Source organism: Miscanthus floridulus, chromosome 2 (genome assembly GCF_019320115.1).
Source record: "Miscanthus floridulus cultivar M001 chromosome 2, ASM1932011v1, whole genome shotgun sequence".
NCBI classification, from domain to species: domain Eukaryota; kingdom Viridiplantae; phylum Streptophyta; class Magnoliopsida; order Poales; family Poaceae; genus Miscanthus; species Miscanthus floridulus.
The window spans coordinates 111450960-111474397 of NC_089581.1; the positions used below are offsets into that span (position 1 = coordinate 111450960).

Here is a 23438-nt window from a genome sequence, read left to right on the forward strand (position 1 = left end):
GGGTATAAAAGTTAAGTCTTGGCGAAATGTGTAGTGAAATCCACAGCAGTTACTAACACTCACAGTTAGAGTATTATTGTGGAAAAGCTCCAAACAAACAGTTGTGGTGTCATTAGTGATGCATACCATAGTATAGCTTGTCATGAGGCTTAAGGAACAGGCAAAAGGAGGTTAAGGGAATTTGTGCCCAGATTTTACAATGGTAGACAACATTAATAACCATTTAAAGTAAGTTAACTCCTAAGACAACAAGTCAAGTGTGCTACCAAACACATTGACACTAAGGTATATGTTGTAAAGGAGAAAATCCAGAATCATTTTGAAAGCATTGAGCACATAAGTACCGAGTAAGTACTTGCAGATCCGCTTACTAAAGGCTTTCCACCCAGTGCGTTCAGAGAATAAACAGTCGACATGGGTTTATAGGAAAGCCTATGATTTCTGGATACTAAGGGCCTAGTTGAGTATCTATTTCAAAACAAAGAGGTGCATTATAGCTGTTAAATCTAATGGCAACTGACTGTGACGATGAGACACGCTCTATGCACTGATCTGTGATGGAATGGGAAAAAGAAAAAGAAAGTTAAGTTTAAGTCATAAGGTGAGATCAAGGGGGAGAATGTTAGTTTGATCTCCTCCAGTCAATTGGGCCCTTGGATCCACACCCTGATCGGGAGCGTCCAATCGCTCCATGGTTGGTGGGCCCCCGTCACACAGCACCATAAAAGGGAGGTGGGGGTCGGGGCACAAGGTACGAGGTTTTCCGGAGCTACCAGACGCCGCCACCGACCATTGCCTAACCCTAACCGATCTAGAGAGGGGGTGCTGCCAGTGACAGGAAGCCGCCACCAACTTTACCATCGCCTCTGCATCGCCACCAATGTGCCGGACTTCACCGCCCTCATTGCGTACCCGCTGCCATGATGGCTACTTCCTCCTCTACCTCCTCTGCCAAGCCCGAAGGTATGGCCCCTCTACTCTCTCTGGCTCCTTGTCCCAAGTTCACTGTTACTCAATTTGAATCAACCAGTAAGGAATCACCCTCAGTACTACACCTAGATAAATCCTAAGCATCTAACAATAATGAGAAGTACTGTAGTGCCAAAAACTGTCCAATTAATGTTAGAGGGCGGCAGCCCCCATCCTCCGTCTCCGCCCTTGCTTAAAGCAAACCCACAATTAATTATTATCCATTAGGCCTTGTTTGTATGTAGTTATATTGGTATTAATCTATATGTGTTGGGTGGATTGAAGCAGAACTTAAACTAATTTTATCATAATCCAACTCAACACATGTGGATTGAGGTGATTCCAAATACATCCAAACAAGGCCTTAGAGAAATTGAATTAATAATTCAATGATAGGCTGTGTGATTCTTTTCACTAAGCTTGCGTGGTTGACCGATCCTCCAAGAAATCTTATTTCTTACTCCTATTATTAGGAAGTGAGCCTAATTTAACTGGTTGGGCGAGAGGTGTGGCACTGCACCCAACCACCTAGGTTCAAGTCGTATCTTGGACTGAATTTGGGTACCTATTTCTCTCCTTATTGATTATTGAAAAAACACCTGGTTCCTCCTAGGTTGGGTCTCTTTTTTTTATTTCTTACTCCTATTATTTCTTTTCTATTTTGCTAGTCTTCATTACTCCATTAAAAATTAAAATCCGTGATGCTTCGTGGACTTCTTTCTAAACCGGCGGCTTAACTCTGCACGGCATGTATTAATATATAGAAGGGGGTAATGCTTCGTGGACTAAGCATGAGAAGGATTGTTATAAAAAGAAGCACCTCAGCTCCTCAAGGCACTCACCAGCAGCTAGAGGACTCAGAGATAACAATGGCTCATGCAGAGGCCGGAGGATCTCCAGTTCTCTACCAGTGCCAAATGTGCAGGAACTTGCACAAAATTACAACATTTCAGAGGAGCAGATCCCCGAAAGATACATCAGGTTGGAAGAGACCGCCGAGGAGGTCATAAGTGATCATGACATCCCTTCTGCAACTGCAATTCCAATTATCGATCTCAACAAGTTGCTAGATTCACGGTCATCCAAAGAGGAGTGTGCAAAGCTTGGATCTGCCTGTAAGCAGTGGGGCGTCTTTCAGGTATGTAAAGCATAAGATATTCATGTTTTATTAAGAACATACAGTACAGTTAGCTGCAGTTCCACTACCAGGAAGCATGGATTTCTGTACCTTATAACAAAGATGTGCTAATAAGTAGATGACAAATGGAAGGGTTCCGAGAGGCAGTGCAGATTTGTGGTTTCCGTGATCTAGGCTTCTCGGGATTACCGTATACATGGGACAATAGACAGGATGCCCCTCATAATATCAAAGTTCGGCTTGATAGGGGGCTGGCAAACGGAGGCTTCCTCGAGTTATTCCCAAACACAATGGTTTGGCACATTCAGACCACTGAATCCGACCATTGCTGTCTTTTGTTGGAGTGTTACCCGCAAGGAGCAGCACGCCGGAGAGGTGGAAAGAACTTCCGTTACGAGAATATGTGGAGGAGGGATGAATCATATTTTGATTTGGTCCGTTCGGCTTGGGGTACTGATGTTTCCAGTGATCTCAGCCAACTCAATGACCGGCTATCACAAATTAAAATCTCCCTTCAGGATTGGGAACACGATGTGTTCGGATCGGAAAGAACTGACCAAGCTGCGGAAAGATCTTGAACGGGTGCGTGTTCAATCTATTGGCATCGGCCCTTCAAGACGGGAACGGAGGATCATGTCTCGTATCTCTGAGTTGCTGACAAGAGAAGAAATTATGGAAAAACAAAGATCGAGACTGGATTGGCTCAGAGCAGGAGATAGAAATACTGCGTTGTTTCAGGCTAAGTCCAAAGAAAGGAGGAGAGGCAACCATATCAGGTCACTGACCTTGCCGGATGGTCTGGTGATCACCAAACAAGAGGATTTGGAACAACATGCAGTAAGTTTCTATCAGGATTTGTTTACAGCACAGCAGAACCTGAACCCGGATGGAGTTCTCCAATATGTACAAGCCAAGGTGACAGATGAGATGAACACAAGCCTCTGCAGGACTTTTATAGCCGAGGAGGTGGAAACGGCATTGTTCATGATGGGGCCGGACAAGGCGCCAGGTCCGGATGGGTATACAGCGGGGTTTTTTCGACCCATTGGGATCTTTTGGGGCCAAGTGTAATGAATGCAGTGCTACAATTCCTCAATGATGGTGTCTTGGCGGATGAGGTAAGGGGGTGTTGGGTTCACCTAACACCTCCTAAATTTTGTAGTTTTTAGTCTCTTTTAGTAACTTTTTTGCTAAACACCTTTACTAAAAGAGACTAAACAACCTTTAGTCAGCTAGTCACTCAAACCTTACTAGCAGCTCCTATTTCTCTGTGCAATGTTACCTATAAAATTTGCTCCAAGATTTTAGCTAACCGGATGAAGTCTCTCCTGGATGAGATTATTTCTGTGGAGCAAAGTGCCTTCGTGCCAGGAAGACTTATAACAGATAATGTCCTCACGGCTTATGAATGCATACACTACCTGAAAAGGAAGAAAGGCAAGTTTGGGGCCTGTGCAGTCAAGATGGACATGGCCAAAGCGTATGATCGGGTGGAGTGGAACTACCTTGAGGGAATGATGTTAAAGCTGGGCTTCCATGAGGATTTTGTCCAGCGCATAATGAGGTGTGTCACTTCAGTATCTTTTTCAGTTAGAGTTAATGGCAATCTGTCATCATGTTTCAGACCAACGAGGGGAATACGGCAAGGGGACCCCATCTCCCCTTATCTGTTCTTATTGTGTGCTGAAGGATTGTCAACGATCCTGAAGTCTAAAGTCCCGGTGCATCTATCCAGGGGGGTTCGTGTTAGTGTTCACTCGCTATGGATTTCGCATCTACTCTTTGCGGATGATTGTATTATTTTCTCAGAAGCATCGCTGAGGGGGGCTGTAAGACTGAAGGAGATCATGGAGACCTACAATAGGGGCTCGGGACAGTTGATCAACCGAGACAAATCAGCCGTGTTTTTCAGCAAAAATAGCACTGATGATATGAAGGAAGAAGTCAAGAGTGTCTTGGAAATCTAGAATGAGGCACTTGCAGAAAAGTATTTGGGATTGCCTACGGCATTGGGACGATCAACAAAGGAAGCTTTTGAATACATGCCTACAAGAGTTAAGAAGCTGGACTGGGCGGCAAGCGAGCTGCGCTGGTCGGGAGATTCTAATTAAATCAAAGGCTCAGGCAGTACCAACATACCCGATGAGTTGTTTCCTGTTACCTGCTGCCACAGGTAAGAAAATGCGAAGTACGATTTCCAATTACTGGTGGGGATCATCTGCAGATAACCGACACATGCATTGGATGAAATGGGACTCACTAACTCGGCCAAAACCTAAGGGAGGTATGGGATTCAAGGACCTGACTTTGTTTAATAAAGCCATGCTTGGAAAGCAAGGTTGGCGTTTATTGACAAGGCCTGACTCCCTTTGTGCCCGAGTTCTGAAGGGCCGGTACTTCCATGACGGCAATTTCTTGAGCGCCACCAGGAAGAAACATTCAAGCCAAACTTGGAAGGCCATTTTAGCCGGACGAGATGTGCTTCAACGAGGCCTTATCAGAAGGATAGGAGATGGCCAAGCTACAAATATATGGAATGACAGATGGATCTTAAACCATCCAATTGGGAAACCATTTACACCATCAGCAGGCCATCAGCTAGCTTCAGTTTCAGAACTGCTGACGGCCAGTGGACAGTGGAACTTGGATCTGATCAGGGAAGTTTTCTGTCTTTTCGATGCGAGGGCTATCATTTCAACGCCAATCAATGGTCGTGGAGATGATTTTTGGTCCTGGGAACCCGAGAAGCACGACTGTTATTCAGTCAAGTCTGCTTACCGGTTACTTGAAGGGGATCGCCGCCAAACTGAAGGAGCTGCAGAACCATCCTCTGATCATGATTGGAAGGCTGTTTGGAAGCTTGAAGTACCTCCCAAAATTCGTGTACTCTGGTGGCGGGTGCTGCATGAATTTCTGCCGACCAAGTACACACTACACCGAAGACACATAGAGAGAACTGCTCACTGTGAAGTCTGCGGTGCGGATGAAGAATCGATAAAACATGTCCTAATGGATTGCACGATAGCAAGGCTCTTCTGGGACAGCACAAAGCACATTACTGGTGTCAAGCTACCAAGGTTACACGAAATGACATGGGCAAGGGATCTGCTTCAACCTGATATTTGCCCAAGGAAGCATGCGGCCATTATTATTTGTGGTACGTGGTCACTTTGGACGATGAGAAACAAACGCCGACATGGTGAACCACATCTACCAGTGCGACAAGCAGTGGAATGGGTTCGGGATACAGCATTTGATCTATGGAATATGATACATCCGGAGAAGGGACAGCGGCCTAAACCCAACCATCGCTGGATCGGTCCCCAAGTTGGGTGGTTCAAATGCAATGTTGATGGTGCATTCTCGGAAAACAACCACACAGGAGCTACTGGAGTGGTGATACGAGATCATGATGGACAGTTCAAAGCCGCCCGTGCGGTTTGGCATAATGAAGCGCATGATGCTTTGTTGATGGAGGCAAAGGCTTGCAGGGGCGGTATAGAGATGGCGCAGCAACTTGGTGTATCCAAACTGTGCCTTGAGACTGATTGTCTTCAATTGATCAATCTGTGGAACACTCTACATGCACAGAAATCAGCTGTCAGCCTCATTCTTCGTGATATCTGCAGCGCCAGCAAGAGCTTTGATGAGTTTACCTTTATTTTTGCAAATCGTTCTTGTAATAGGGTAGCTCATGAGTGTGCTAGACAAGTCTCTTGTAGCAATGTACTGGAGGAGTGGCATGATAATCCTCCATACTACCTACAGGGTCTGCTAGCAGATGATTGTAATCATACTATAATCGAATGAATGAAGCTCCTGATCCTCAAAAAAAAATGCTTGAACATTGGCCCTGTTCGCTGGTCTGAAATTTGGCTGAAACTGGCTGAAAAACACTGTTCCGGCTGAATTGTTGTGAAAGAAGAACACTGTTTCGGCTGAAAAAAGAAGCCGAACATGGGGTAAGTCGAACAGGACCAATAGTGTCAGTTCCTCTGTTTGTCAGGCGGGCCAAGGCGTGCGTGCACAGAATGTGCAATGCAGCTAGCAGGTGATGCGCGGTGACCGTTGGATCACGACGGCACGATGATTGCAGTGGCTCGATTTACCTCTTCAAACTAGAAACCCGGATGTTTTGCACCACGTTCGCTTGATCGTTTCTGTGGCTTATAAGTCGGCTGATGCTGTTTCGTTGTGAGAGAAAAACACCGGAACTGGATATTTTTTTCTCCTTAAGGTAGTTTTCAAGATTGTTTAGTCTGACGTGACGTCACATCATGTCATACGTAATGCCACAGGATCAATATAGTCGTTTTACCTCCTTCGTGAGTGATGAACCGAATGAAAACCACTTAAGGAGAAAAGGCAACCGGTTTGAACAGTGAAAGAGCCAAAACATCTGGCTTTTGTTTTAGCGATGTTTTTGTGATGGGGCATGTAGGATGTACTCTCTTGAGTATACCGTGAGACACATGCTGCTCCAGCCTCCAGGTCCGACCCATGGCTCAATTCAATTGGTTCGGTAGCAGCAGTTGTTCTGTTTTCTTTTTCATCTTTTTTTTTAATTACGTGGTACCATAACGCTCAAAACAAAACACACGTACACTAACCTCTGTAAACACTATCTAAACTGGGCCCAACGGCCCAGTTGGGCCTTTAATTCGCACCCTGATCGGGAGCGTCCAGCCCACTATTGCTGGAGGGCCATTGTCACACTACGCAATAAATAGAGGTGGGGCCGGCGGCTCAAGTCACGAGGTTCACCTGAGCCGAGCTCCCCACCGACAAACCCTAATCCGATCTAGAGGGCGCGCAGCCAGTGACGGAAAGCCACCAGCTGCGCCGCCACCGGACTGCGTCGCCGCCACCACTGCACTGCGACGCCACCCGTCTTTCCCGACCGTCGCTGCCCTAACGCAGACATCGACTACATGGCGAACGCGAGCGGATCCTCCTCCACTGCGGTGTTAGGTTTGACACGTCCATCTTCTACCCCTCCCTTTCTCTCGTTATACCTACTGTTAGTGCACTAGCAGATGTTCTAGGATTCATGATTCTATTCAACAGCAAGTACCCGGCTAGATCTATGCTTCTAGTGATCCTATAGGTATGACAATGGTACCAGAGCCTCGTTTAGGTATAGATCTAGATTATCAGTTTAGATCCGTTCGGATCTAAGAAAAGAACAGAGGGTTCGATCCGTTTTCAGATTGAAACCCTAAACCTAATCGGGAAACGAACCCTAACCTCATGGGGAAGAAGAACAGTGAAACCCTAACCCTAACCAAACCCTAATCTCGATCCTAACCCCATCCCCAACCCTAAATCGGATAGATCTGAGAAAAGAAGAAAGGAAAATCAAAGAAAAGAAAAGAAAAGGAGAAGGGGAAGAGGCCTACCTCGTCGCCGCACCGTGTTGCCGCCTCGTCGGCGCGCGGGCGGGTGCTCGGGCCAAGGGCATCGTGACCAAGCCGCTCGACGGCGGCGCGCTCACCCGCTGGGGAGCGCGCGCACCGGCGAGAGGGCCGGTGACGGCGCCGTCATCGTCGGGACCGAGACAGAGGAGGAGGAGAACAGGCCGGGTCAGATCTAGGGTTTTGAGGGGATCAGGGCACCGTCGCTAGTCCGCTCGACGACGGCATTCTCACCCGCGTGGGAAGCACGCGCGTCGGCGAGGGGGCCGGCAACGGCGCCAAAGTCGCTTGCGCTCTCGCTCTCGGTTGCTGCTGCTGCTTGCTGCGCTGAGGGGGGAAGACAGGAGCGCGGCGAAGAGAGAGAGAGGAAATAATAGAATGGCGCTAGGGTTTCAAGGGAGCCGCTGCGGTCGCCGTTTTGATCATGCGACGCGCGTGGACGGCCGTCGGATCGGCGCGGACGGCTCATATCGAGCGGGCCGTTTCGCGGCCCAGGTGGGCGCGCGCGGCCACGGCACTTTGTCGGCCCAGGCCCATGTTGCGGCCTGAGTGCGGCCGGGCGCCGCGCAGAGGTGGTGGGCCAAGCCGAATTGTCGGCGTCGGGCCTAGTAGCAGTAAAAAAGTGAGGCCAATTTTCCTTTTTCTTTTTCAGTAAAATTGAAAAATGGAAAATGGCTCAAAAGAAATCAGAAAAACGATTTTTTCCTGTGGGTAAAATTCAAGAAAATGAGTTCATTTTTTCCGCTGCGTATTTTAAAGTTGTTATTTTCATTATTAAATTCGAACCAACGGGAGAATTTAATTTTGAAAAATGGATATGTTTTTATCTTATTATAATATTGTTATTATTCTGACCAACATTGATTAATGGCAATATTATGATGAGTTTTGTCATGCATTAATTCTATTTCTGTCCAACGGTGATGTACAATTAGTGTAGAGGACAATTTTATGTTTTAATTTTGACCAACGTTGAAACTAAGGCATGCAATTGTTATTATTATGTTTATGTTCTCACTCTATATGAATTGTGTTTTCAGGTGGATACAACTTGATGGGTTGTATCAAAGAGATCCCCACTCTTAAAGGTGATAACTACATGGAGTGGAAGAAAAAGATTGACCTAGCTTTTATCTTGGTTGAGGTGGACTGGGTAGTCACCTCATCGTGTCCCACTGAGCCTGTGGCACCGGTGAGGGAGACAAACGAGGCTAATGCCGCTTGGGCAACCAGAGAGAGGGATTTTGCATCCCAAAATATGTCCTATGACCTTGAGCATAGGAAATAGGTCACTGCCAATAAGAAATGTATGGCTGTGATAAAGAACACGATTGAACCTGCAATTATGGGCTCAATCCCAGAGTGTGACACCGTCACTGAGTACCTCTATAGAATAAAGAGTTAGTTCACTGCCTCTTCAAAGACATATGCTACCCAGCTGATAAAGCAGCTGGTGATAGAGAGGTACTCTGGAAATGGTGGCATAAGAGAGCACATACTAAGGATGAGCAATTTGGCATCCAAGCTAAAACCAATGGATCTGGCTCTCAAGGAAGAGTTCCTTATCCATCTGATTTTTGCTTCCTTGTCAAAGGAATTTGACACTTTTGTTGTCAATTACAACATACAGCCCGAGAAATAGGACTTAGAGAGGCTCATGGCTATGTGTGTGCAAGAGGAGAAGAGAATAAAAGTTGCCAATGGTGGCACTATTAATTATGTGAAAGACAACAAGAAAAAGAAAATTAAGAAGGATGTCAAACGAAGCGCAGAAATTTTACAGATTATCCACACAGACATCTGTGGTCCGTTTCCTGTAAAGAGTGTGGATGGTTATGATTTGTTCATAACATTTACAGATGATTACTCCCGTTATGGCTATATTTATCCAATTAAAGAAAGAATAGAAGCATTGGATAAATTTAAGATATTTAAGACAGAAGTTGAAAACCAACACAATTTAAAGATCAAGATAGTCAGGTCCGACCATGGGGGGAGTACTACGGTCGGTATACCCCATATGGCTAAGTTTCTGAACCTTTTGTAAGGTTCTTACAGGAGAATGGCATAGTAGCCTAGTATTCTACACTGGGCGAACCTCAGCAGAATGGAGTAGCTGAAAGACGTAATCGTACTCTGATGGATATGGTGCGCAGTATGATAAGTTACTCCACCTTACCGTTGAGCCTGTGGATGGAGGCGTTAAAAACCACCATTCATATTCTCAATAGAGTACCAAGTAAGTCGGTACCCAAAACACCATATGAGTTGTGGACAGGAAGAGTACCCTCACTAAACTACTTACGTGTGTGGAGGAGTCCTGCTGAGGCTAAAGTATTTAACCCAAACATTGGGAAGCTAGATCCTAAAATAGTAAGTTACCATTTCATTGGCTACCCAGAAAAGTCCAAAGGTTTTCGTTTCTACTGTCCTGACAGACATACAAAGTGATGTAGACTAGGCCCGATCTTCCGAAAGGTATGATAGCATCGATTGGTGGAGACTCGACGTTCACGATCTAGGCTTCGAACCAAGATTGATTCGGACCCCCACAACCGTTACACCACTGCTCCGTTGGTTATCAACCACGCGAACACGATTGACCTCGCCGAGAAGGCTTTCCTGCAAGCAAATCGAGAACATAAGCAAGAACGGGATGAACGCAATCTGAAATTGTAAATAAATATGAGGATTCTGAAATCAAGAACTAAACAAAACCCAAACCCTAAGGAGAGCGACGGTTGCTATTTATAGAGTCTTGGGCGTCACCCCCCTGGACGTGCCCCCTAATGGGCCCAAACACGATACACGGTCCAACGGACCAAACGATAGTGTCGCAGCACCCTGGCAGATTCTGGACGCTGACTTGTTTCATTGATTCCTGTTGATTCTGAAGGTCTTTTGACGTGAAACCAATTAGGTTGGCTTCCTTATCCAATTAGCTTTCCATCCATATGTGGATCATCAAAAACGGAGTCCGGATGCGTCCTGGGTGACCAATTTAAGACAGACTGGTCCTAGAACCCGAGACAGACTCAAACTTGAATTGCTTTGGGCCTCCACCTCGGGGACTCGAACCGAATTAGCCTCGGACCTCCTTCTTGACTTGGACACCCTTGCTGGCCTCCTACCCCTCCATACCATGTGCCAAACATGGTCATATGTATGGAGGTCATGTCCTCATCATCCTCCCTTTCTTGACGAAAAGCCGTCCTCGGCGTCGATTTTGCTTGAAGTCGATCCTGCACAACATGAGGACAAACGAGGTTTCCAAAATAATAGGAATGGACAATGTTGTGAGAAAGAATATGACCACATGTCCAGGTTTGTAGCATGTCTTGTCCTACAGACATGTAGTCTGCTCGATTGAAATACACACGATCTTTGCCAATACTATCCTGCAAACGATTAGTACTAACAAGAAATATATGCTCCCTTTCTTTGGATTCCACTTGTGTTCGAAAAGCAAAACTAGAGGAATATGGCATAACAACAGTGTTGATTTTACTGTCCTCTAGTTGATCATTAATTTGTATAATAAAAGGAGAATTTAGATTTGTACAAATATAAACTTGTTGTATCAAATATTGTCCTTGGTTGTTATGTTTACCAAAAACATGATATGTATGTCTAGAGAACCATAGCAAATCAGCATATGCATAAAGTTTCTCCTCTAAAGAACTAAGATTACACGAAACATCAAATTCAATGTAACCCAAAGTATTTAAAGAAGACAATAATTTTAGTTCATCAACTTCACTAGCATTATGAATAACAAGTCTATTTTCAGCACAAGTGCTCGATTTCAGCACACATATATCATGATCATTCTTCAATGATTGCATAGGTATAACATAAATATCATCATGCAAGTCATCTTCATCACAAGAAACATCAAGCAAATCATCTTATGACAAAGATAAATCAAGCGAAGGCTCCACTAAAATTTGCTCTATCATAGCATGATTGGTGAAAAAATTCAGCACATCAAGAGAACTCTCACCTTTCGTGAGTTTAGCACTTGTCTTAGTTGCTGGCCTACTCACGTTCTAAGTACCAGATGTATCAAGTGATGTGAATAGCAAGAATATGATTAGGAACAAGGTAGAAATCAGCACACGCAAACACAGCTCAAATGGCGCTCTCTATGTGCTCCTCTAGATATTGTTCCACTTTTGCCCCTCTCTTTTTTCTCTATTTTTGGGTTGTCGTTGTTTTTTGGGGATTCTTTGACTTTTTCTTTTTCTTTTTTGATATTTTTTTTCACTTAGAAGCACAAAAGAAGTAACCACAGAAAATATGAGCTTAAACAAGTGAAAGACGTGGCCTGTGGAATTTTCAGAAGACGTGCTCAGCAATGATTTAATGGAAACAGTGAAGACAAGTGTAGGAAATTAGATGGCGTGGACTAGGGTTTGATGTATACAAAGGAAACTCAACAAGACTTGGAGATGTTCATGGATTATGATGAAAAACAAAGGGGAAAACACAAACTGAACTAAAAAATGATCTAAAACCAGCAACCAGAACTTGACCTAGGGCACAAACTCAACAACGCGAAACAGAGACAAAATTGCACAGCACAATGAGACTATAGGACAGGGAATATGTGACGATGTATATTTTTTTGGCTTTTCGTGGACTATAGATAATGCAAAAACAGTAACAATCTAAAGGAGAAAACAAAGTTATACCTAATGGGCAACAAGGTCTCTGATACCACTTGATGTAGACTAGGCCCGATCTTCCGAAAGGTATGATAGCGTCGATTGGTGGAGACTCGACGTTCACGATCTAGGCTTCGAACCAAGATTGATTCGGACCCCCACAACCGTTACACCACTGCTCCGTTGGTTATCAACCACGCGAACGTGATTGACCTCGCCGAGAAGGCTTTCCTGCAAGCGAATCGAGAACACAAGCAAGAACGGGATGAACGCAATCTGAAATTGCAAATAAATATGAGGATTATAAAATCAAGAACTAAACAAAACCCAAACCCTAAGGAGAGCGATGGCTGCTATTTATAGAGTCTTGGGCGTCACCCCCCTGGACGCGCCCCCTAATGGGCCCAAACACGATACACGGTCCAACGGACCAAACGACGGTGTCGCAGCACCCTGACAGATTCTGGACGCTGACTTGTTTCAATGATTCCTGTTGATTCTGAAGGTCTTTTGATGTGAAACCAATTGGGTTGGCTTCCTTATCCAATTAGCTTTCCATCCATATGTGGATCATCGAAAATGGAGTCTGGATGCGTCCTGGGTGACCAGTTTAAAGCAGACTGATCCTAGAACACGAGACAGATTCGAACTTGAATTGCTTTAGGCCTCCACCTCGGGGACTTAAACCGAATTAGCCTCGGACCTCCTTCTTGACTTGGACACCCTTGTTGGCCTCCTACCCCCTCCATACCATGTGCCAAACATGGTCATATGTATGGAGGTCATGTCCTCATCACAAAGTTTGTGGAAACGAGACACGCTGTCTTCCTAGAGGATGAAATGATGAGGGGGAGCATTGTAGCTCAAGAAATTGACCTTGAAGAGAAGCGGGTGTATGCGCCTACTCCAATGATTCATGAGCCATTTTTCTCACTACATGTTGTCGCTGCACCAACAGTGCAAGATACTATGGTGCCAGCACCTGTTGTTATTCCACCTGTGGCAACAATGAATGACGATGAGGAACATATTCTTTAGCATCCTGTAGAACCTATTGCCACACATGAGGAGGAGCAACAACAGCCTCAAACAGAAGATGTGCCAAATGTGGAGACCCCTAGAAGGTCTCAAAGAGTTAGAAAAACAGCTATTCCTGCTGATTATGAAGTATACAACACTGAGGAATTTCAAATGGAGGATGATCCCACCTCATTTGAAGAAGCCATGAGAAGTGATCATTCGTTAAAGTGGCTTGAGGCCATAGAAGATGAAATGAAATCAATGAATGCCAATAAAGTTTGAGACTTGGAGATAATTCCTAAAGGAGCAAAAACAGTAGGCTGTAAATGGGTCTACAAAACAAAACTTGACTCTCAAGAGAATATAGAGAGATATAAAGCGTGACTTGTGGCAAAAGGCTTTACGCAAAGAGAATGGATTGATTACAATGAGACCTTTTCTCCAGTCTCATGTAAGGATTCCTTTAGAATCATAATGGCATTAGTGACACATTATGATTTAGAATTACATTAGATGGATGTAAAGACGATATTTCTCAACGGGGACTTAGAGGAAAATATTTACATGGCACAACCGAAAGATTTTGTCATGGAAGGAAAAGAACGAATGGGATGCCGCCTAAAGAAATCCATTTATAGATTAAAACAAGCTTCAAGACAGTGGTACTTGAAGTTTGATCAGACAATAATGAATTTTGGGTTTAAAGAGAATGTAGAGGACAATTGTGTCTATATAAAGTTTAAGAATGAGAAGTTTATCTTCCTTGTCCCGTATGTGGATGATATCTTACTTGCTAGTAGTGATGTCAGTCTACTACTGGAGACAAAGAAGTTTTTGTCCTCAAAATTTGATATGAAAGATCTCGGTGAAGCTTCGCTCATTCTAGGGATCGAGATTCACCGAGATAGAAGTAAAGGGGTATTAGGACTGTCACAAAAGACATACATAGAAAAATCTTAAAGAAATTCAGTATGCACAAATATAGTCCCTCACCTGCTCCTATAGTCAAGGGCGACAGATATGGGGATTTTCAATGCCCTAGGAACCAATATAAGATCGATCAAATAAAAGTGGTTCCATATGCTTCAGCTGTCGGAAACTTGCAATATGCTCAAGTATGTACGCGCCCTGACTTGGCATTTGTTACCGGGTTACTTGACAGATTCCAGAGCAATCCTGGAACAGAACACTGGAAATCAGTAAAGAAAGTCTTGCGTTATTTGTAAGGAACGAAAGGCTTCATGATGACGTATAGAAGATCTGATTCACTCCATATAGTGGGACATTCATATTCTGATTATGCGGGAGATGATAGAAAATCCACGTCTAGATATGTATTCACTCTCGCAGGAGAAGCTATTTCATGGAAAAGCTCAAAGCAAACCGTTACTACATCGTCCATAATGTATGCCAAGTTTATAGCGTGTTATGAGGCAACAGGGCAGGTGAACTGGCTAAAGAAGTTCATGCTCGGTTTGAAGGTGGTTGACGACATCTATAGACCACTTAAGTTATACTGCAACAACAATCCGGTAGTATAGTATGCTCACAATAATAAGTCAAGTGGTGCTGCCAAATACATTGACATAAAGTATTATGTTGTGAAAGATAAAGTCCGGGATCATGTCATAAGTCTTGAGCATATAAGTACCGAAAAGATGCTCGCGGATCCGGTTACAAAAGGCTTACCACCCAACGTGTTCAGAGAACATGTAGCCAGCATGGGTTTAAGGAAAAGTTTATAATTCCTAGACAAAAGAAGGCCCAAAAGTTAAGTATCTATTTCAGAACAGAGTGGTGTGTTGTAGTTGTTAAATCTATCGACAAATGACCATGACGATGAAACATGCTCTATGCGCTAATCTGTAATAGAATGAACAAAAGTAAATGATATGAAATTGAAAGATGGTATGAGATCAAAGGGGAGATTGTTAGGTTGATCTCTAATCTCAAACTGGGTCCAACGGCCCAGTTGGGCCTTTGATCCGCGCCCTGATCGGGGCGCTCAACCCACTATGGCTAGAGGGCACCTGTCACACTACGCAATAAATAGAGGTGGGGGCCAGCGGCTCAAGTCACGAGGTTCGCTTGAACCGAGCTCCCCACCGACAAACCATAATCCGATCTAGAGGGCGCACAGCCAGTGACGGGAAGCCACCAGCCGCGCCTCTACCGGACTACGTCACCGCCACCACTGCACTGCGCCGCCAGCCGTCTTCCCCGACCGTCGTTGCCCTAGCGCAGACATCGACTCCATGGCGGACGCGAGCGGATCCTCTTCTACTGCGGTGTCAGGTTTGACACGTCCATCTTCTACCCCTCCCTTTCTCTCGTTATACCTACTGTTACTGCACTAGTAGATGTTATAGGATTCATGATTCTATTCAACAGTAAGTACCCGGCTAGATCTATGTTCCTAGTGATCCTATAGGTATAACAAACACATGGGCCTATGGGCCAGATAGTTCGAGGAGACAAATTGGGCCACAACTTCTCCAACCTAAAATAACTAGCCTGGAGTGGGACTTGCGTGGGCCGAATTAGCAGCAGCCGAAAAAGAAAAAGCCCGTGGCCCGCATATGCCTTTAACTGCGCGTCCCTGCAAATGCTATGCTGCATGAGCTGGGTCACAACTCAGAAGGCAAGTGGCGACGGCTGACGGGGGCAAAGGCCTCAGCCCTGATGCCCTCACTTGATGGTCCCTGCTCCGGTGCCATCTTCGTGCAGAGCCGACCGCGCCTTCGGCAAGCGGCGACTTGGCATCCCGTTCCTAGACCAAAGCGCACTCATCAACACTAGTGCCCAAAGAAAATTTTAACCACACAACAGAGGTGTCTGGCAGTTGCGACCGAAAGCTCGACCAGCGCAAGAGGCCGCCGAGGCCGTTTTTGCGGTGCGGGTCGCGATCAGGTGGCGCCCCCAAGATATGGGTGGTGGAGGATATCGCGCGCCCCTCGCAGTTCACACCGCGCACCCAGCCGAGCGGTCCGCGTCGACGTCGAGACGGCGACCACCGAAAGCGTTTGCGGCCGCCTGCTGCAGCTGACGGACGGGTGGAGGCCGTGGGGTCGTCGGGCTCTGCCTCTGGGTCTGGGGCGGCCGCTGGTTCCACTTCCACAGCAACAAGATTTCCAATTCCACCACGTCGAGCTCGGTTTATTTAAAGCAATACCAGCAATGCAACCCGAGCTGAGTTTTATCACTTCTCGATCCCGGCCGAGCGAAGCCCAAGAACTGCACCTAAAATCATCAGCCGGTGTCCTGCTTCTTTGTTCCCCCTGTTTGTTTGTCTCCGGATTAGCCGAACCGGAGCTCTCCTAATCCACCATCATGGTCAAATCCCTCTCTGAACTCTGTCGCAGCAGCTGGTCTTCGCGGACCCTGGGACACGCATGGTTGAATTGAACTGTGACCCGTCGTTTACGTGTCGAAGAACGCCTCTGGAGTCCGGCCAGGAGACGACGAGGTCAGCCGGTGGCCAACCGGGGCGCCATCGCCTGACCCACTTCCCCTATCCGCAGCCTTTTAGTTTCTCTTCGTGCGGCGAGCACAAAATTCTTTGCCGCCTCCGATATGATCCGCGACAACTAGGCCGGCCTTTAACGGGAATAACCGCCCGCGCATAGGCATAGCCTACCTCGGCAGGGCAGCCTAACGGCCACGGCAGCTAGCCTGGCTGATGCTGCCATGTCGCGCGCGCCTCGTAGTATCGGTGCTGCTCCTGCTGCTGCTGCTTGGCCCCCTCCCCATCTCCTGCGTCCACGTAGAGACCGCCGACGGGCCCGTGACGGCGACGGTGCACCGGCAGGACGACGGCACCGCGTGGCGCTCCTTCAAGCAGCTGCTGGACGCGCGGCGAGGCAGCCACGTCGTGGGCCTCGGCGAGCTCAAGCGCTACCTGGCGAGGTTCGGCTACATGCCCGGGGCGGCAGCGCGCGAGCCGACGGACGCGTTTGACGCGCACATGGAGGCCGCCGTGCGGCGGTACCAGTCCAAGCTTAGCCTGCCGGTCACGGGGCAGCTCGATTCCACCACGCTGGATCGGATCATGGCCCCGCGCTGCGGCGTCGGCGACGACGACGGCCACGGCGTGCCGGTATCCCTCCCGGGATCGACGGCGGCGAGCCGGGACGGCGCGGTCAGCCGGTTCACGTTGTTCAAGGGCGAGCCGCGGTGGACGCAGCCGGACCCGCTCGTGCTCACGTACGCCATCTCGCCGACTGCCACCGTCGACTACCTGCCTGCCAAGACCGTGCGCGCGGTGTTCCGGCGCGCGTTCGCGCGGTGGGCGCGGGTCATCCCCGTGGGCTTCGTCGAGGCCGACGACTACGAGGGAGCCGACATCAGGGTGGGCTTCTACGTGGGCAGCCACGGCGACGGGATCCCCTTCGACGGGCCGCTCGGCGTACTCGGCCACGCCTTCTCCCCAAAGAACGGGCGCCTCCACCTCGACGCTGCAGAACGGTGGGCGGTTGACATGGACACCGAAACGGTGCACTCGGCTGTCGACTTGGAGTCCGTGGCCACGCACGAGATTGGGCACGTCCTCGGGCTGGGGCACTCGTCGTCACCCAAGGCCGTCATGTACCCGAGCCTCAGCCCGCGGGAAAAGAAGGCGGAGCTCACCGTCGACGACATCGAGGGCGTCCAGTGGCTGTATGGGCCAAACCCGGGATTCAGTCTCAGCTCGCTCTACCAGCAGGACTCCTCCATGGCGTCGGGGAGGAGCAGTTGGCTTCCTGCCTCGGGTAGTTTAGTTTGTGCAGTCTTGGTCATGCTAGTGACGCAGTTGTAGATGGACAGGTTTATAATACACAAAAAGGATAAGGACAGAAACAGAATGAAAAAAAAGGCTAGGTAGCATGATCCTGCTACAGAAGAGAAAAACTTCTCTTCTTGTGGGTTATCTTTATCTTAGTTTTTGCACACAAATTGTGTGGGAGAGACGTGTGTCTCTCCTCTTAGGTTTGTATTTGCACAGTGAAGTTGTTACAGAAATGCCCACACAAATTGTGTGGGAGAGACGTGTGTCTCTCCTCTTAGGTTTGTATTTGCACAGTGAAGTTGTTACAGAAATGCCCCATGTAACTGTACATAATCTTATATCAGTCAAAAGTGTGGACAAGTGTTATCTACACAAGATAATGCTTACTGGCAGCTACTTCAACAAACATGAAATGGTTAGACTTCTACTGCGACACGGTGGTCTGTAGTGGCAAGACACTTGAGGGTCCAGTTTCCTCTGCTTCGGACCGTCTCTGTGCGGCAATCTTTGACATCCCGAACATCTTCTTGATAGTCTTTGTGAAGCATGTCCTGTGTTCATCTGCAGAGGCATTGATGAACTCGTGCATGTTATCTCTCAAATCTGAGATGAATGATGTGCCGGGTACATTTTTTCGGCATGAATGCACAGCACGTTTTGAATCAAGTTGATGTGATCCTTCAGGTTCGGTGCGCCCAGACATCGTCATGAGATACTGCAAACAAAGCAAACAAATGTAAGCCATACCATGAGAAAAACAGTACTCCATGAAGACCAATTTATAAGGCAAGCACGGGCATCAAGATTCAAACTTTACAAATTTTTAAACAGTAATTTGGCCAAGAATTTTAAACTATTACAGTACAAAATTGATATGGTTAGATTTCTAATCAAATGAAATATCCAATAACCATAAGTTTATAAGTATAAACAAGATAATATATAAAAAAGAATGGTCAAATTGTAACCTGGTAAACCATGCCATGTCAAACTACACCTTATAAACTCCGGAGAGAGTAACCATGAGAAACTGACAGAAAAAAATGTCAAACATATAACAATTCTGTGCTCCTAAAGGAAACTGCATTTGCTTCACACAGCTAAGTGACTCATTTAATGAAAATAAGTTTCTCACTAGGATTTGACAGGAGCGCAATGCAATCATACAAGTAAGAACATCATATAGGCACTATATCTTAACAATTAGAATATTTCTCAAGTTTAGAATGAGCAAAATAGCATACTACAATCAGCCATCTCATGAGTAGAAGTATGAAAGCTACAAAGTTGTATTGAAACACGCAATTATTTGAACCAATCAACTCAAGGCTCATATAAGTCTGATTTGGACATCTGTCTGAAGTCTGAACAAGATTCTAACTACAGTATCTATGATAATCTGTAACAAAAAAAATGGCATGAAAAAGCACAGCTAAGCTGTGGACCACCTAGTTAAATATTTAGTATTGATCCAGAATGGGGCATCATATAATTGTTTCTCTGGAAATGTTATTTCAACATCCACTCAACAATGGCAGCTCAAAGAATTTCTGGGAGCAATTGAATGACAGTGTTAAGAAGAAACATATCAGATGAGGTGGAAAAACTTTCTCCATCTTGATGCACAAAAACAGTGAAAGGGACTGGTGCAGAGGAGGACTGCAAAGCATCATGATCCCTCATTATTTGTCAATGAACATGGCACAGCATGATACTCACAGTACTATATTGAAGTTAGGACTTAGGATATCAAATCAATAGCCACAAGAATAACTAGCAATAAGAAAAGAATGGCCAGTTTACTGGTAACCCTTAACTGGTCAGAGACTCTTCAGTAAACATATTTACAGATAGACAGTTAGAAGTATAAGCAAAGTACATGGCGGCAGTGTCCGCAACAATAGCCTGAAAGGGCCAATTTAGGCGATTGACCAATTAGCCCATTATACAAGATGTAGTCGCGAAAACCACATCTAGGTGAACCTACTACCAGTTGCACAACTGAAAATATGCAACCGGCTAACGAGTCACCATGCTTTTCTGTACCCACAAACCTCAAGATAAAACACAGAGACATTACAATAGAACATCAAAACGAATAGTCCGTTTGCATCAGGTCCAAAAGAACACTACAGAATCTAAATTACAGCATCTCTTTTTTTTTTAGTGAGGAAAACTCTTGCCTTTTGATGTCAAAACTAAACTCGTGGTTCACAACGAGTTGTGAGTTGATGTGTCAGAAAAGGAACCACTAGGCAGAGTATTCCCTTCGATTGGCACAACAACACGAGTTAATGTAGGTGGGCTTACTGACCATCCACACAGGGAGTGCTGCCATTGAGGCTGCGGTGTGTGGTTGGCTAATTAGCCACCAAGGCCAAATACCGACTTAACCATAACCTTCTACGTTTTTTCAGCACAATATGTCGCCATGGACATCGGTATTGAACTGAAGTTAAAAGTGGCCCTCCATTACAAATCCAACAAACAACAGAGCTAGAAATTTCAATAATCAAATATAACATAGCAAGATGTACACCACGAGAATAAGAGGGAGAGGGGGATTACCCACACCAAATCCACAAGTGAAGTTTTTTTCTTGAAGAGGAACTGACTGCTATCGCAGCCAAGGACGACGGGGTGGCGGACGAGACAGCTCCGGAGCTGGGGCGGCGGCTAGGGTTTTAAAGTTGGCTGTCATAGGGAATTAGGGTTCTCGTTTAGGCCGAGCCGAACTACTATAATATATCGTGTTTTTGGTCCGCTAACTCGAAGGTCCAGAATTTGAAGGCCCAAATGTGGCGTAGTTGCCTGAACACCTGGCCCAATACGGTCAATCCATGGGCTGGCCATCATCATCTAGCCCGCATGTGATTCGTTCGCCATTGCGGCATTGGCATAGAGAGCGCTTATCAATTTATTATTTTTACTGAGTGCTGCCGCTATTTAAGGCCCTGTTTGGTTGGGGCTTTTGGAGCCCAACCAAAGGGGCTGTTTTTGGAGGGTGCTTTTTCAGAAGCAGCTGCTTTTCCGTAGTTCATTTTTGAAAGCTGGTTTGACCCTGTTTTTTGCTTTTGGCTTTCTGCTTTTCGAAATTGGTGGAATAAAAAGCTCTTCAATAGTTGTTTCAAGAGAGATAAAGATAAAAGATATATTTTATACTTGTTTAACCAAACAACTTTCAGCTTTTCTACAGCTCACAGCCCACAGCAGCTTTTCCACAGCTCACAGCCCACAGCAGCTTTTTCCCATAGCCACAGCTCAACCAAACAGGGCCGCTGGGTTTGCGACCTCATTCTGGCACATATAAAACTCAACCCCTCCCTTTTCAAAAAAAGAAAATTATTATTTTTACTAGTAGATGTGCCCATGTCTTGCAGCGGGAGAAAAAAAACTATTTTATGAAAAAAATTGACAAGAATATGACATATCTATTTATGTTTTATCATTTCTATAAAATTTCAAATCTACTAATTTATATTATGATGACTAGGACATCATAATATAATAAGTTAAATTTGGCAATAATTGATAATGTCCTATTAAACTTGTAACGAACTAAAATACAACCTTAATGTATTTTTTTCTCCGATTGCATGCCTTAGACATAAATATATCATAACTTTAAATTTCATACTATTCATGTGTTGCTATTAAATATCGAGCTCCGTGACATTCTTTAATGACCCATAAAATATGTAATTTTAATATCTATTTAAAGTCAGCAAAGATTTTTTCTCGAATACGCAAAAGATTTATGTATCTTTGTATTAAGTAGGAGATTGTTTTACACAACGCGCCGCACTAAGGAGGCCAAATAATTTTGCATTTAAGCATAGCCTCCCTAGCGAGGGATTCAAAGCCGACTACTCCCATACCAGACAACCTAGTACGTGGCACGCCCCTGCATCGATCCTATTATCCATTACACGGCGCAACCATACTGCGGGCAGACATCTAGGCATGCCTTGAGCGTGTCTCCTCGGCCGACTGGCCGGTCCGCGTCCAGGAAGAGCTCCCTCATTGCTTCTGCGTGCGCGCGGTTCAGCTTGCCAACGAAGATGCTGTCATAAGCTTCCGTGGCCGTCGACGTTGGTCTGGCCTGCTCATGGAGGAAGCCGAGGCGCTTCATTACCAGGATCTCGCCACGCTTGGATGTCGGCACTCTAGACAACGGCTGCGCCACGATCCGCCGGCTCCTTGTAGGCAGCTTTGCCGATGGCTGCTCATGTGGCACTACTGGCAGTAGTGGCGAAGCGGCCACGCAAAGAGTTAGTTGTTAACGTGCCAATAATTGATCTGTCTATTGATGATTGTTATCAAAATCTCTCTTGATTTTCCACATTGCAGTCCTCATAGGAGATTACAGAGATATGTTTATTTAGTTTGGATTAGACAAACTGCTCAAGATTTCAGTTCACGGGTTTGATTTGTTTGACCATTGGTTGATCTAGATTTAATAAAGCTTATTCTGCACCTCGATCCACTTCAATACATGCAGAAGCTGTATAATGCAGCTAGGGAGATGGTCTAGTTGTGGACATCTGTCAACCACAATGTGCTAAAATCAGATAGTTTTGCATCGGCATAACTTTCTCTTTAGCGCAACGATGGCGCTCCTCCCTACCTTCTCCTCCTCCACGCCCCCACCTCGCCCTTCACCACCAACCATGGCGCCCCCCTCTGATCTGCGTGCTCATCCATGGCGGGGCTCCTGGATCTTTGCTTCGATCCTGGAATCAAGTTCTCTTCTCTGGTCAAGAATCGCTTTGGCTGTTCGGTGAGTCCTACCATCGCTTTCTCCCCCATCGGATTTTCACCTTGTGGTGAGCTTCGGTAGATCGGCCATTCGTCTAAATGATTATTCTGTTGGGTTGATCCTCCAATCGTGCCTTGGTGGCACCGCCAAAGATTTCAATGTTTTCCATCTATCGGGCTGGATGTTTAGTTTTTTAGTCTCTTGCAAAGATGTTGGTTTCATGATCTACAAACTCAAGAGCTACTCTTGCAATTTTTTTGCTGCCTTCTTCCACCTATGGGGCGGAGGAGGACCTAATTTGCGTAGAGAGTTTGATCTCTAGCGCCTGGAGCAGGGGTCTGAATGGACTAGTGTTGGATCAAGATCCAAAAAGTAAAAGGAGTTTTGCCGATGTTGTTCATTCTTCTTCTGCTCCTAGACGCCCTGTGTTTTGTTCGCTTGAATTATCCTGATAATTATTTTGAGAACTTTGATGATCTTAACCCGGTTTCTAGGAAGATTCCGGTTACTACTTCCCCTGATCCTCTGGTTTCTAAGCCTAAGCAGTGGCGGACCCAGAAAATATTTCAGGGGGCTGAACAACACTGCTGTTCAATCTTAAGTCTTAGCCCCCTACACTATAGAACTTTGCCTAAAAATTCATGGGGACTCCATAGGGGTTCCACTGCTGCGATATGGGTAGAGGGGCTTGAGCCCCCCGCCCCAC

At 45.9% G+C, this 23438-nt stretch overlaps 1 protein-coding gene across 1 annotated transcript; it reads left to right on the forward strand.

Moving 5' to 3' along the window:
• The first annotated feature begins 16427 nt into the window (after window positions 1-16427).
• LOC136527820 (metalloendoproteinase 1-MMP-like) lies at window positions 16428-18359 on the forward strand. Its single transcript, XM_066520668.1, has 2 exons — window positions 16428-18173; window positions 18252-18359. Exon 1 carries the CDS (start codon window positions 16888-16890, stop codon window positions 18001-18003), a length of 1116 nt encoding a protein of 371 aa, XP_066376765.1. The 5' UTR covers window positions 16428-16887; the 3' UTR covers window positions 18004-18173; window positions 18252-18359.
• The last annotated feature ends 5079 nt before the right edge of the window (window positions 18360-23438 follow it).

Coding starts and splice junctions, on each gene's coding strand:
- LOC136527820 (XM_066520668.1), top strand. CDS start 16,888: ATGCTGCCATGTCGCGCGCGCCTCGTAGTATCGGTGCTGCTCCTGCTG.